General features: G+C 38.8%; 1 protein-coding gene across 3 annotated transcripts in view; it reads left to right on the top strand.

The window, feature by feature from the left end:
* KIAA0586 (KIAA0586 ortholog) overlaps positions 1-15,104 on the top strand; it is a 74,486-nt gene extending 59,382 nt beyond the window's left edge. Inside the window, exons 31-32 of one of the 3 annotated variants that reach the window (XM_010579844.1) lie at positions 10,168-10,233; positions 14,903-15,104. In XM_010579844.1, the coding sequence (XP_010578146.1) occupies positions 10,168-10,233; positions 14,903-15,048 (212 nt within the window). In that variant the 3' untranslated portion in view covers positions 15,049-15,104. The remainder of the gene's footprint in view (positions 1-10,167; positions 10,234-14,902) is intronic. The other 2 variants (XM_010579843.1, XM_010579845.1) reach the window with 2 other exon arrangements.
* Positions 15,105-16,250: the final 1,146 nt, after the last annotated feature.

The raw sequence follows: 16,250 nt of genomic DNA on the forward strand, positions 1-16,250 counted from the left end.
AAAATAGGGTAAGGAATGGTGAGTGAAGATTAAAGTTGTCAGGCGTGACCTGTTGCTCACTGCTGAGGTTGCATATGGGACTGCACTTTGTCACAGTGCAAATGTGCAAATGTAAAACTTGGTTAAAACACTTTTCATCTTCCATAAAACTAATTTTGAAAGTAAAATACAACAAATCTTCGTCTCTGAAATACCGCTTATAAATGTGCTTTTGGCGACAACATTTGCAAGGAACAGTAGTAAATGATGGAGATGGGTTAAATTTTGTCTGTGGACTACTGTGCTCTGGTTTTCATCATGAATGCTGTCATTTGGGGAAAAAAAAAGCCCTACACCTAGAAAAACTTAATTTAGATTTAGAACCTTTGTATCTGTGTTGTCATTCTTCTCTAATCTGAAACTTATGTTTTGCTTTTAAAGAAGGAAGAACTGTTTTTAAGCACAGTTCTAAACAACCTGGGTGAAAGTTGTTGAGTGTGGCACAAAATACGTAGCAGTTTTGTAAAATGCATATTTTTTTTTCCCAATGCTTTGGCCGCAGGGAGGTAACTATTTCTTTTTGTGTATGGCATGACTTTGACTTTCTATTAACTCTTTCTTTTTTTAATGTCAGATAGGCATGTAGTTCTAATACAAAATAACAAATCATCAACCATATGCGAACAATGAAAATGTGTATCTCGCATTTTCTGGGTCTGGTAGAATTACATTTATGTTTTGGCTCAAAATTATGCAATCAAAGCAGGTTAGACTTAATATGGGATGATCTGCTGACCTCCATCCTAACTCAGGTTGGTACAGTAAAGTATAATCTCAGGGTTGCATATCGTGGCCTTGTTTTATATACTGTACATACTGCAAGAGTTAGGCAGAGCTGTGTGCGTTTAAAGACAGTATAACAGCTGCAATTTCTGTCCTTGTCAGGCCATTGTATCGTCAGTAGAAGTAAAAAGCATGGAATTTGCTGGCAGTTGCTTAATTTCTGGGGTTTTTTAGTTTGTTTTTACAATCCTAAAACGATAATTACAGATCTTGAGAAAATTGTTTTATTTACTTAGCAGCTGCCATTGTGCCCTGTTATGTAAATCAAAATTATAAATGGGAAATATTTACTAGTTTGAGTTACAGTGTAAATACACGATTAACTTCTTAAAAGTGCATGTTGCTTATTTCAGTAATTGGACCCGCTTCTAGAGACAGGCAAGCAGGGAGATTACACAGGGAATGCTTGTTTCTGAAGATGAAGCTTCCTTCCTGATTAAAAAAAAAAGAAGGAGAAAAGAAAGGGGGGAGCAGTTTCCTGTTGGAGTCCTCACTTTAACTAATGGAGACCGGGCAGTCGTGCCTCCCCCTGCTCCAGCTGGCCCTTACATGCCGTCCTTTGTGGAGGCGTTCTCTGACAAACGACGTCCAAAACCATTTTCACAAGAGCAACTGGGGTTTGCCTGTCCAGGCAGCCCTAGGATTTAAAGAGGTTTTTGCTGCTCTCTCATCTGCTTTTAAAAGGAAGGCTACAACAGCCAGTATCTCTGAGGTTAAGGCTTGATAAAGGCTGCTCTGTTCCTGAGATTCGTAATCTTCTAGAAATGGCCTAATGAAGAGACTCAACCCCAAATTTCAGCTGTATGTAAAAAATGTGTTCTGACCTCAATATATATATGATGTGAAAAATGAATAATAGTAGCACTGCAAGCAAAAACTTCTCTGCTATGATGTGACAACCCACCCCTTCATTGGAGGTTTCAAGAATTTGGCTGCGCTTTTGGAAATAAGCCTCATGATTCTGCCGGAGAGATGTTTTCGCTCAGACAGAGCGCAGCACACAACGGCTTTGTTGGAGTGTTGGCTCTGTGCTTATGGCAGGAAACTGAAGTAAAACCTTACTTTTCTACCTACAATATGTGGTGGTTGTTTTGAATGCAGCCAAGGCTGCAATTTTTTTGAAGTAAAACCATGCTAACAGGCTTAAGAACCACAGCAGCTAAAAGCTAGAGCCACTTAAGATGACAATTAGGGTCTGACTCTATACTTCATTAATTCAGTAGGTTTTTTTTACTTTCCTTAAGGACAAACTCCCTTGCTCTGTCTGTCCAGCGTGGGCTGTTAAATGAGAACCATACATTCAGTTCTTTAACCCAGCTGCTTTTTGCAAGTCTGCGTGGAAAGTGACGCACTTATAAAGAAGAGTAGACTTCATGTGTACACATCATAGGTCCAAGTGATGTGTTTAGGAGATGTTTACATCATGCAACACCACTAGCTTGGAAATACGTGAACTAGGCCTCAAGCAATCTCCAGAGGCAGTGAAGCTCAGGGGACCTGTGGTGGTGTGTTAAAACTGACAGGTCCCAGGATGATGGAGTTTCATAAGGCATCCAGGACATCTGTATGTCACTGCATTTTGTAGACATACTTGCTTGGGTATCTGAGTATGTGACTGTCTTCCAGAGCGTGCCATCCAACCGTTCACACTCGTGTAGAGCACTGCAGTGCAGAGCCTGCCAGAGGGAATATTTTGAAGTATATGAAAAGAAAGTTCAGATGTTTTTAGTCTGAGAGTGAAATTGCAGAAAGCCCTTAGAGGTCTGACTTATTGTGCAATCTCTGTAAGTAATTTGTAATCAAAATACCTTTGCACATGTCACTTTCATATTTCCTGTAATAAAACAGCAAGAGCAATTAAGATTCTGGACCATAATCTTCTACAAGCTTCTAAAAATGAATGGGTTGGGGATTTTTTGGATTATGGCTGAAATAACCAATTTTAAAATTTTTGATTGCTTAAAAAAATGTTTGGTAATAGCTATTTTAATAGATTTTTAACTGTAGCCTGGCAAACAAAACTGTTAGGTGGTAACATAATTGATCTGAAGTTTACTTCTGAAAAAAATTAAGTAAGAAACCAGAAGAACTCTTCACAAAACTGGAAGACATCTGTACTCTGGTAACCCAGCATGTGACCTACTGGGCTTTATGCATTTCAAATCAAGAAGAATCAGTAAATATACTGCCATATGCATGCAAATGTGTCTAATAACATGCTGTGTACTGTGTATCTACAATGTTGTTCTGACATGGTTCAGAAAGTTGTCTGTGGTCTTGGCATTCTTCAGGAAACATTAGATTAATATAGCTGCCTTTGTCATTAATTTTTTTCTTGTTTAAGTAGGTGTGTGAAGGCTGGTGCTACATAAATGAATTATACGGAAGACTTTGGAGGAAGAGGGGGCTTGTAAACGAGACTGAAATTAATGAATATAAGAATTAGAAATCAAAACTTTATGTTTAGTCTGAGGAGAAACAATTCCTTAAACCGTAACCACATGGCTGTTTCTTGTTTGCATCAACTCTGGTTGACTGTTATTGTCTTCTGTTAATTCTCTGGGGCAGTGGCCTGACTTTGTTGAATGAGCCAATTGTTTTCCTTTGTGTTGCCCATCAAGTAAGTCCCCATCTGGTTTGTATCAGACTGTTTTCACAGCCAACAACTGCTGCCTTTTCTATATCCTGACACTTAAGGGCCCCATGCTATCAAAGCATTGCTGTGATAGCCTGTCTGGCTGGGCCCATACAGCTGTGCCTTGCAGCTTGAAACTATTACCCAAGTAATGGTAACTTAGAACTTGAACTGGCTCTTATTCCCATTGGTGTCGTGTGTACAGTGAACAGAATACATTTTTGTTGAACTCCGTGTTCAACAAAAAATTCTTTAAAGCTCTCATTTGAGTTTATATGATTGGTTAGTTTTTATTTTCCAGCAGCTTCCTGTATCTAGAGGCAGTTTTGTGTTCTTCAAAAACATTACTGAGTACAAGACAAGCAATATTTATTTAAGGCGCTGTTGTTATTACTTACTTTTATGGTACATTAAAACTCAATAAGTGAAAATTAAACAAGCAAATGATTCTTAATGAGGATTTTTCTTATCGGATTTAGAATACACTTCTAGGAAACTTTCTGTGTGTGATAAAGGTAGGTTGTGTGAATAATGCTACACCTTGGCTACTGCGCTACTTGCTTTCCAAGGAGCTATCTAAAAATACAGAGCAATGGACAATGAGTCTGCATTAACCTGTTTATTTCTCCTCTGAAGGAATAGGGAAGGATTGGATAACTCTGTAACCTGGGCAGTAAAACTATATCACGGTTTGCACTGCAGAATGACTGAGAGGCCCTGGACGTGATCCTGGCCCCTTTCTGCCAGGCTTCCTACATGGTAGGAGACAGTCCTGTGCTGAGAGACCTTGCAACATGTGCGTTCTCTCCCTCCAAGATTTAAAAAAGCCCCCAACATTGCATCAAATAACAGTGACATTCGAATGTTGTCTTGTGTAAAGAAAGATAATCTTTAAGCATTTGTTCTCTTCTGCTCTTGTGTAGGCTGTGTAACTCTCAGTGACAGAGTAATGATGAGGGGAAACATATTCCCCAACTTGTATGTGCCTTGAATTTTAAGTACATTCTGGACTCCGTTCTTTCATGATATTTAAGAGAGGGAGAGAAGAAAATAATGGATAATGTTTTTAAGACTTCTGGTCTTACTGTGAGCGTGTGCAAGAAACTCCTAGAAAGCAGATTGATTTATCTAGTACTTGCAGAGTAAGCGTTCCTGAACTTGGGAGTGCATGTGTGTGTGTATATAATGTGAATGAATTTGCTTCAAGTAAAATACTGGGGAGCCATTAAATCCCATGAGACACATGAAAGAAGATTTTTTTTTTTTTTTTTTTTTTGCCTTTGCGCTTTTCCTACTGGTAGACACTGGGTATCATTGTGGCAGATTAGGATTGTGCTAAATAATTGGGTTTATGTCACTGTCAGATATATGGAGGGTTTGCAAAAGCTGCTTTCTTAAGGAGCTTTCCATAATTGCTCTTCCTGTGAACCCTATTTAACTTAAGGAATTGCAGCGTGTGCTCTAGAGCAGTGAACAGACCCAGGCATCTGTGCCGTTCACCTGCACAAGTCATGTCCCATCAGCACGCAGTAGCCCACACCTCTGCAAGGAAGCTGCTCCCACACGTGCCGACTGGATTTTCGTACACGCTCCTTGGCAGTGCAGATTTCCCTGTATTTTGGCCAAGAATATTTAAACCCAGACAACTGATAAATGATTTTCATTCAGGCGGCTTACAGGCTGTATTAATCATGCTCGTGGCCCAAAGCAATGAAGAAAGGTATTGATGAACTGAGTGCAAGCCAGGTTTGGCACCAACAGCTTGAACTGGGAAAAGTGAATGTCAAAGAGCTGCAATGCTTTCTAAAATAACTTGGCAGTAGATAGTAGAAGGAGTTGTCACCATCAGTTAATGCAGCCAGCGTTCAAAATTTCAACTTCTATATATGTGTGTGTGTGTGTGCAGGTTCAGAGGTAAAGAACATCTGCCCAAATGAGACCCCAATGCAAACGAGTATGTTCAGTCTCTCAGAAGGCACTGCTTGACTGCTGCTTGAAGATTTGTGCAGTGTAGCTCCTGGGTTGCTAACAACAGTTGCTGGTTTCACTGTTGCTGCTGGGGAACTGTTGGTCGGTAGTGAAATCTCTAAGAGGCACAGTGTTGCTGGGAGCAGTCTGCAGTGTTTTCCACGCTTTTTATAGTGGTTAGCAGAAAGGGAGGGGTGCGTCATATTAAAATCAGTAGTGATGTGCCCAGGAAAGAGTTAAGAAGGTGATGTGGTGTGATGAATATGCAGCATAGATGTAGAGGAATATGTTTCTGCAGTTCATTTATTCTACTGATTTAGAGCTCAGATTCACCCAAGTATTGCAAAGGAATTTTGTTTTTACTCTTTCCCATGTAACAGGCCAAGGTTCTTGGATTGGTTTTTTTTGTTTGGTTTTTTTTTTACAAGGAGGAATGCTTATCTTTATTGCACAAAGTTTAAACATTTTAGATTTTAACAAACTTTAAAACAGCACAGGATAAAAACATATATTTACTCTCAGACCTTCCAAGTTCCTGGTCCTGGGTATTAAATTGTAGAGGCAGTGTTACTTGTCATCACACCAGGTACTCATTTCAAGAAGGCTTAGACAGTCTGGCAGAATAGGCTCTGGGCACTTGCATAATGGTGGTCTCCTAGCAGATCTTCCAGTAAAGACATTTAATGTTTTCCTTATTTGAACATATGCTTGCTTATGTAGATTACTACAGTATTCTTTCTGAGCTAATAGAAAAATTGCTTGCCTCTCTAAACTTCCTAGAATTGCTTATTCCTAATACATTTTTCAAAGTTAATTGATATGCACAAATGGTAAGACCTTTAGTGGCCATCTTCTGCTGTTAAACAAATGGCTTGAAAGGAGGTCTTTTTAACAAGTTTGTCAGTATACGTGCTAGAAATGTGCATAGAGACATTCCAGTGTTTATTAGAAAGCATCACTGGAAAATGCTAACTGTGTAGGGCTGGTTTTGTTCTGTCTTGTTTTGTTTTTTTTTTCTGGGGAAAATATTCATCATCTTTTTAAAAGGTGTAATTACAAAAATTGAGTAATTGTGCTGTAGGTATAAGCATTTTAATATGTCAGATCTTTGTAATGGTAGTGCAGTAATAGGAGTTCTGGCAAAATGTCTCCATATGGAGAATCCCATGACTTTGTAAGTGAAAATCATCAAAACGAATGCATAGGGTCATGTGAGTATTTAAGTATTCAGAACAGAGAAACACAGCTATTTTTTTTGTGGCCATCTAGAAAAACACTTGTTGTTTGAACAGTTTTTTCATGCTGAATATATCTTATTTAATTTTTTATTATAAGAATGTGTTTAGTGAGTCCATTACATGTGAAGAGTGACGTGGAATGAGAAAATTCTGCCTTGCAGCACTGCCCTTCAGTTAGTGCAGTACAGAAAGTTTTCTGTTTTATTCCTGATGCCCATCCCCTAGCTTTCATTCAAATCTGGGTGCAGATTGCTGCCATGGCTGGAGGGGATGTAACCTCCTTGCCCACGAAATCATCTTGTCTGTTTGAGGGAGCTCATCAAGGTCTCCCATCACACTCTTAAGTGATAGAAAGTACTTTGTGACTTTGCACACCGATTCGCTGAAAGTTGTCCTCTTAACATTCCTAACAAATTTTTTAATAGTCATGTAGCTGAGGAGTTAATAGGGCTGGATAGCGTGCGATGCTTAGTAAGCATATGCAGTGCAAGCTTTGCTGCGGATAACATGCTCAGTCTTGACCTGCAACATACTGAACGTGTCTGATAAGTAGAGATTGTCATATGTGCATCCCAAGTGATACGGACAACCGCGCATCAAAGGCTACGTAAAAGCAGCATGTTGGTAACTGTTGGTAACTTAACTGCGTGGGCCAAATTGATCTGAAGGCAGGATGGGACCCCAGAGTAACCCAATATGTATCCTGGCCAGTAGGCTAACTTATAAAAGAACATCATTTGCTTAGGGGATCCCCTTACTGGGACACCCATCTTCATTTTCAGTGTCAACTGGAAAGATGTTCATCTTCAAACACACTGCAACCCTTATTTATGATGAAACATCACTGAATTTGTTTGTTCAACTTTAATTATTTGTGTAAATTATTTTTTAATTATTTTTAAATAAAAACAGGCCATGTAACTTTTAAGAATTAAAAAGATGATTTGATTTTTTTAAATTTTTTTTTTTTACTTGCCACTCCCCATGTAGGCTATGAATGCTATTATGTCTAGCACTGTGGTATGATGTAGATAAGCTGGAGGCAGTATTGCTGCAATTAATATTGTTAAGATATGAGGTCTCTGTGGAGCCAGTCCTGCTGCTAGGATTGCAGTGAACGATTCTGCATCCTGAGGGAAGTCTGCATAATTTTATCTTAGAATTTAGTGTGAATTCCCACTATGGATCATTTGAGTTGGTTTGTTGGGGTTTTTTTGAGCTTCTTTATTTTGCTTCAGATACTGGCATTAAAATATAGCTCGGATCCCCAAACGTGAAGGTGTGAATAACAGAGCTGAATATATTATAGTAGCATACTTTTAAAATTACCTTCCTGTCCATTTGCCTGTTAGATCTTGCAGAAAATGAGAAAAAGATTGGTATGTAGGTGACACTTAGTTTTACTGAAGAAATAAAATATTAATTACACAATTAGATATGCAGTTTTTAATTATCACTTGTCAGATTCTCCTGATTCCACCAGCTGTTTACCTAGGTTGTCTCTTGTGGATTTAGAGCTTAGTCATCCCCCCAGCCCTTGCACAAGATACACATTTTCCTGGTGTTTTTCAAGGACTCTGGACCAGTAATGAACCAACTCCTTCTCCTTTTTTTATTTTGAAATAAAAGCTGCTGGTTCAAGGTTTACTTCAGATTCCTCATCTTGGTTCGCCTCGAGAAAATGGTTGCAGTCAAGAAACAGCAGTGCTTAAAAGTTAAGAAAAGACTACTTGTTTCTAGCCAATTGCACATCCAAAAATCACAGGCATCTGTACAGAAAAATCAAACTGACTTTTAATATTTCTTCTTATTATTAATAATTGTTGTAGTTATTTGGAAAGATCATTACGCATCTTTTGGAAGTGATTTGCTGGGAAACAACAGCAAGAGTTGTGGCCAGGGAACGAACTTGTTAAGCAATGAGATATTCTACAGAGCAAAATATGCCAGACCTAAAGAAGCGGAGCAGATTTTAGGCACCAAAAGGAAATATTTATTTAGTAAACTCTGCAATCTCATTCCTAGATGTTTTTGGATCTGCTTTCTGTCTGCCCTTCCCTACCGGTCTCTGTGTTAGGATTTTGAAAAATCTGGTTCTAGTTTATTTTATGTATTCCTAGTTTTTGTTCTGTTTAGTGTTGCTATTGGTGGGAATATAACATGTTTTGGAAGAACACTGAACCTTGAACTCAGATGTGAGAGGAGGAAAAATAATTTTCAAATATTCTGCTTTGAAAATTTGTTAGCTGTTTAGCCTGCGTCCCACCCTCCTTTACTGACTCAGGATCTGAATTTATTTTCTTTCAGAAATATTTATAGCTAGGATATACATTAAGGTTTAAACAAACAAACAAAAAGAAAAGTGTGTGTGTGTGTATGCATGTTTATTTTCTGTGTGCTTGTATGCAGAGTTTCTGTAAGTACATTACACCATGGGAAGGTGGAATTTGCCAAGTTTAGGTCAAAACTTGAACTGAACTCATACTATATAGTTTTCTGTCTCCGCTGGTGTCTGTGGCCCACTTATGGAAGTTTATGAGTTGGCTGAAGCCTTTGAGAATGAAACCGTGTTTTTTCAGCTCAAGCAGTAGACTCATGCTTTTAAATCCAGACATTTTTGGCTCAGGTCCTACAGATGTCAGTCCATTTCTGTAAAACAACTGAAGTGTTTTAATTGTAAATCTATCCCTTTCATGTAACTCAGCCCTAGAAATTTGGCCTAAGTTTGCCTAGATTCTTTTCTGTTTGTCCTGAAACCGGCTAAGTTAGGGGCAGTCTCTTTCTGAGTTACGAAAACAGAACTGCATGCATTTGCAGAGCATCTTGTTCTTGCTTTTTGTATTTCTAGCCTAGTGGCGGGCGGTCTGACCTGCAGGCAGGGGCCCTATGCTTAGCAAAGCATTTACAGAGTCCGTGCCCTAAAAAGCACACATGCTTAAGCATTTTTGCTTCATTTCTGGCAGAGCTGAGAAAGGACACCTTTCCACAGTAACGTAAATATGCAGACGGATTCAAGGTGGCCAAGGTTAGAAAAGTGGCGGAGCTATAATTTCTAATGAATGGAGAATAATTTTGTCCAAACAATTGGATTATTTGAGAAACTGTTGATGGTCCTGATTATTCCTGAGAATGTTGTATTCTTTACCACCTCGAGGCCATGTGACTAGTTCCTTACCATACCCACTTTAAACTGTATAAGCCATTAAATTCCAGAAGCATTGAATTAATAGCTGGGTATAGCTAGACATGAGTCTGAACTGGAAATACTATATATAATTATAATTAGTAACATGACTGACATTGCAGTGTATTTTCTCCTTTCAGTGTAGCCTTCAGAATTGCTTACATCAAAATATGGATGTTTCTTATCAGTATATGTTAGCCCAGCAAGTCTGGAATAATTTTGATTTTGCTGAAAATGCTGCTTCTTGGGTTGCTATATTTGGTAACTTGCCTGTATAACGATGTACAAAAATGAGTGAATTTTTCTTTGGTACCATACAGATATCCATGGAGACACAGATCGGACACCCACTGGCACAAATACATATCTCACATCTTTACTTACAGGTAAGAGGGGCAGATAAAGTATTTCTACTGATAGTGGTTCTGTTACCTGTGGACTTGTAGGTTTTCTACTTTAGCTTACAGTCATTACTATAAGGAATTTCTGACAACTCTGTTTCCCTGCTAATGGTCTTTGTAACTATATCCTAGATGTAAATATTTTTTTTGTAGGGAAAGAGCAAAATGGGGGAATGACACAAAAAAAAAAAAAAAGGAACTTTCACTGAAGATTTTAAGATGCCGAGTTACAGATCTGCAGGTGCTGTGCTATCCCTAGTGCTCTGAACACTGGAGATAATGCCATCTGGAGGAAGTTATTTGTTGGGACAGGACAGTGTTTTAAACTTTGAAGTCAGTAATAAACAAAGTGAAGCAGCTGGAATCTGGCAGAAGAAGAAACAAGCCATTCATATCAACCCGTGCTATTAAAGGAATGAGAGCACTGCACTGGAGTTGTTTTTACATATGCTTGGAAGTTTATTCTTGCTCAAGAAGTTAGCTGCTTCAGTTGTTAAATTAGAGAGTAGAGGGAGGGTTGCTGGGGGGTGATGTTTGTTTTTAGATTTTCGGAAGTAATATGTAGGTAATTACAGTAATTATGATTCTGGTTTTATACTGAAACAATAACCCGGGTCCTGATCCTTCAAACCCCTTCCTATTTATTGTCTTGAAGATAGCTCTTTTCACTTACAAGATATGGGTCTGGTTTACATCCGGATAGATTAAAAATAGAAGTTTTATTTAATGTATGTACACCGACTTGAAGGAGTTAAAGCACGTGGTTTTTATTTGGCTTAAAAGTCAGACTTGTTTAGTCTTTTTATTTTACCAAATAGAAAAATTTAAAAAGAAAGATTTAAACATTTTTCTTTGTTCTTATTGTTGCCATATGGTATTAGTAACCAAACCTCCCTTCAGTGTGTTTAATTCCTTTTCCATTTGGCATACATTCACGATACACTTGTATATAGCATACTCTCTGTGTGACGGTACCTCTTAGAGAAAAACTCCCTTCACAGGTCACCGGATGGTTGACACACCATTAATTTTTATGTTTCTGTTAAACAAAGATCTGGAAATTTAGTACTGTACATGAATTTGTTATAGATTGCCAAGAACAGGAAAAATCTCTAATCTGAAATCTGACCTTTTCCGTCAGTGGGTCACCAAGATGTTTTCAGTCACTGTTGAGTTTCTACCAGTCAAGCACCCTTACACACTTACTAAGAGTGTCAGTTTTCACAGTTTATATGAATGTATTCTATTAGAAAGTGACAATGAATTTGGAGAACTGGAGGTCACCTCAGGTCACATGTTCCAGTTATTGGATTTTAACAAGGAAAATTTTTATAAATACATCTAAGCACATGATTACAAAATTGTACTGACTACTTCCAGAGCCTCGGAAGAGGGAAAAAAGCTGTGAAGATTACCTGCCTTCCTGCCCTGCCCTGCCCTGCTTTGTAAATGGAGGAATTTTCCATTCCATTCTTATGGCATATCAGAAGATTATAAGCACCATTGCAATTTGCATATTTGTGGTGGTGAAGAGCTCAATGTTTAAGAGGAAACCATCTTAGCATTGGTTATGAGCTGTTCTCTGATGGGGGGCAGGGAGAGGGGAAGAAATAAAATGGAATATCCCATTGTTAAAGAAGGAGCTGGCCAGGGACTATACAAACATTATCACTGGTGTACAGCAAAAGGCAGATCCTGACATCAGTAAATATGTATGCCTAAAAACATATATGTGAGCAGGAATACAAACATTTAAACCTGCGTGCTGCTTTTTGTGTATTTATTCACATACCAATCTCTAGATGTATATATGAATGTGTTTTATGCACTGTGCATGCACGAGGTTAGATTAAGCAAAAGGTGATAATGTTAAAGCACATGTGAGAACAACTTAGTAGTTGTATCTTTGGGCCAACGTAGAGTTTCAGGACTAGCAGCTTTCTATCCTGGAAAGTTACAGTCATTGAGCAGAATCCCCCATGCAGCCGAAATAGGATATCTGTACTTTTTTTACAGTTAGAATGCTGAAAATCCAGGTTCTGTATTTTCTACATGCGTCTAACAAAGTCAAAGACTTCAGATTTCTGTCTTTAAAAAAGGCAAATGTTTACTTTGGGTATTTTTAAGCTTATTTTTAAGGCTATTTAGATAACTCAGGACCTGGTAACTTTTCTGTTGAGCAAGTAGATGGAATTACTCTTTTAATTTTTCTGCCCTTTTAGCATTTTATATCTATCATAAAATTGAACTATAGTATGTCTGTAAAATGTATTAGAGTATGTGTTAGGAAGAATGTAGACTAATATGATACTTTCTTTCAGCACCCCAGAATCAAATACTTGGGAAGTTACTATAGAGCCTTGGGATAAGGGAATATTCTTTTTTTTTCCCCTGCATTTTTTTTCTTTTTTCTTTTCATTTTTTTTTTAACAAACCTGAAAACAGCTGTTGAAACAATGACATCATGGAATGTGACATGACTGTGGAAATTATTAACAAAGTCAAGCTTTGAAAGCATCAAACTTCATATAGTGTTGGAGAGTTGCTTTAGCGTCTAGGATGACTTACAAAGTTTCCTCGGGCATTATACATTCATGTCTTTACTGTGTGTCAGCTTCATGTCTAACCAAATAAACACTTTGCATTTCTTCAGTTCCCCTTCTGAATAACCTATTTTTATCACGCAAACATGGCTACAGACTAAGGCCATGGAAGTACTTCTGGAAAAACAAAACACATATATTGCTTGCACCTCTTTGTGGTGTTACCATAAATGTGCTTTCGAATCATGTTCAGAAGACGTTGGATTTCTCATGTCTTCTTACTGCTCGTGTGTTAGGTTTGCTCAGGTCCACGCCAATCCAAACGTTGGCAGCTGTGCTTTGTAGAGGAGTTTGGGCTGGGGGTGATGAAAGCTGTCCAACTACTGAGGATAGTCTAGTGAAACTATGGACAACGCTTCTTGCAAAGTGCGTAAGCAGCTGTGGCAAGCAGGTGACGTGTTGATTCCCTGGGGGCACAAAAAAATGCTCTTGTGCTCTTGCTACCTCTCCAGAGCCCTGCTTTCCCGGGGGGCAGGAGGCTTGGCTGGCACAGGTTGCTCCATGTACTGGCTTTACTGTCTTTGGCCTCGTTCATGTTTGACATCCTAGGCTCTTGGCTGCTGTTCGAGCATGAAAAACACCGGATGAAATTTTATTTTAGCAGTGGGGTTTTGTTGTTTTAATTAGCCTTTTGAAGCATGCTTTGCTACAAGTCAGATGAAAGCAGATTACTACTACAGTGACATAGTAGATAATTAACTGGGGTGAAAGAAAGCCTAACTTCTTGGGTTTATTGGGAAAATAGTGTTTTAATTACCTAGTCTATCACAGAGGAAGGGAGAATTGTTATAGCTTATTGGAATAAGAACAAACTCCAAGAGACCCTTTGCTGTTGTACACAGATTTATATATGTTTGTTTTGCTTGTAGCTGCTGCACTTAAAATAAATGTCCCAAGGGCAACTGAAATCTCAAAATGCTCTTTCTGTAGTTTTGTGAATGTTGTACCATTCGTCCGGTGCCATTTCTCCTCTTCTCCTTCACTCCGTGTCTGTAGCCTGATTCCTGTCTTGCTCCCTGTATTGATTCATCTTGTCTCCTTCCTCTGGCTAAATATAGTAACTTTTGCCCATGACCCCTCTCCCTTCCCATCTCTGGTGTCTGGCTGCAGGTTGTTTTCTACCCCTCCCGTGGTTCCCAGACGGGAGAACTTTTCAGCACTGCAGTGATCTTTCACAGCTGCTCAGCAGCCAGTGCTGCTGGAAGCTCTGCACGCCACGTCTCTCTTCCTTGCAGGGGCTGCTGGCACGGCGGTGGCTGGGCTGTGCGGGGGCTTGTCCCTCTCCCACGTTTTGCAGGGTCAGATCGCAAGACTGGGAAGTGGCAAGGAGCCATCTCAAGCTTGCTGGAAGATGAACATGGCTTGTAAAGTCCTGCAAGCCACATCTCCAAGGGGGAGGCTGTGTACGTTTTCTCTGGAGTCTGTTAGAGGATGAAAGAAGGGAGATAAACCACAAAGGAGTAGCAAGAAGGACCCTTAATGAGTTAGGGAAATGGGTTGGAGATAGGGAAGAGCTAAAACAACTTCTCACTTGTGTTTTGGACAGCTGAAGCATTGATAGGGTGTTTTTCTCTGTAGGACTTGTAGCCAATGGCTTCAACTTGTATTGCTTTGATTTTTATGGTTGTACATGGATATGTGGTCTTGAACAATCTGAATGTTTTCTAAGGGTTTGATGCAAACAGACATACACATATAGATGGAATTTAGAAATACTGTTAGTATCTATGGATCTCATTTCATTTATGTGGAAAACGCCAGTATACATATTTGAAGTTTATATATGTACGTGTGCGTGTGTATCTGTATGTATATACAACCCAGTCTGTATATGCAAATAAATTAATCCCTTTGTTACCTGATAAAGAGAACTGTGATGGCTAAAACATCACTCTTTGAAATGCCTCAAAGCTGTCGACAGTAAGGATGTCTGTGTCTTTGTATTTCCATGGAGTGATGCAATATGGAGATTACTTCAGTACAGTTTAGTTGTTTGTCATAGACAGCAAATAATGTGTTTTGTTCTGCTTTTTTATTTATTTTTTTTTTAGGAGAGGATGCTGCCCCACATTTAAATTCACATGTTTCTGCGGCAAAGGTGTCAGTGAAGCTGCCTTCCATGAACATAGATAACCAAGAACAGAGTATGAGTAGTATACATGGCGATTCAGATTCTTCAGGGACAGACACATTTTAAAGCTTGTGGCTTTTTATGACAGTCGCTGTCTGAAGATTTTTGTCTTTGGTACATTTGTTTGCCTAGTGTGATAGTCTGGGTGTTTCATCCAAATACCAGTCTTTCAGTAGTGTTTATTTTCTACTAGTTTTCTTATAATATTGTTATGATTATAAATTTAGGCAATGATTCTGTTTGTGAATATATCAGGTATTTTTAAGCAAATAAAATGCAATTCTTTCAGAATCATTGTGAGCTTAAGTCAATAAAGGCAATTTAAATATTTATTGTACGTACTCTCATTTGTGTGTTTCTGTCAGAATGAGGCTGTTGAGGCACTGGAACAGGTTGCCCAGAGAAGCTGTGGATGCCCCTTCCCTGGCAGTGTTCAAGGCCAGGTTGGATGGGGTTTTGAGCAACCTGGTCTAGTGGAAGGTGTCCCTGCCCATGGCAGGGGGGTTGGAACTAGATGATCTTTAAGGTGCCTTCCAACCCAAACTGTTCTGTGATTCTCTGAACGTGGAGGTGATTGATATTAAAATCCATGGCAAAAGTCTGTCTTGCTGATGGAAAAAAATGCTTAGCTCAATATAATGTCAAAATGTTGAGCCAAAGGGAAATACATTTGAAACTAAAGTTTGCAAGAAAATTGTGTTTCTAGGTATCTTCAGAGCTTGTTCATCCTTAAAAGACTGCTATCACAAGACAGTAATTCAAAATTGTATGTAAAAGAGACCATTAGACTTTGTATTGTTGTGATGACAAATTTCTTCTTTTAGAACTACAGGAATTTTTCAGCATTTTGATGTTTGTTTCCCTAAAGATTTTTTCCCATCTTGAAACATGTCTGAATGAGAGATTGTGTGGGTAAGGTTATTTGTTTATATTTTTTTAATGTAAATTTCTCTTTCTCAAGGGACAGAGCTAGTTGCTGCAGTCTCAACCCTTCAGAAGCGTGATAATGTCTAGTCACCCTTGCAGGGACTGCTCAGTTTTTTATTGCCTCAATCAGGACAACATGGTCGATCCAGCAGTGGCTGGAGAGGAAGGTAGGATTGTCTGCCCCAAGCAGCATCAAAGTGAAACAAAAAAAGAGGAATTCAGACATGTTCCAGTAGGAAAATTAAGAAAGGAGCTCTTTTCCAAGCAGGGCAAACACTGCTTTTGCTCTGTTGCTCATCCAGTCTGAGCTGTGGAAAAGAGGAGATACTGTGGCACTTTCA

The sequence above is a fragment of the Haliaeetus leucocephalus genome, unplaced genomic scaffold (assembly GCF_000737465.1).
Source record: "Haliaeetus leucocephalus isolate CR32 unplaced genomic scaffold, Haliaeetus_leucocephalus-4.0 Scaffold678, whole genome shotgun sequence".
Classification (NCBI taxonomy): Eukaryota; Metazoa; Chordata; class Aves; order Accipitriformes; family Accipitridae; genus Haliaeetus; species Haliaeetus leucocephalus.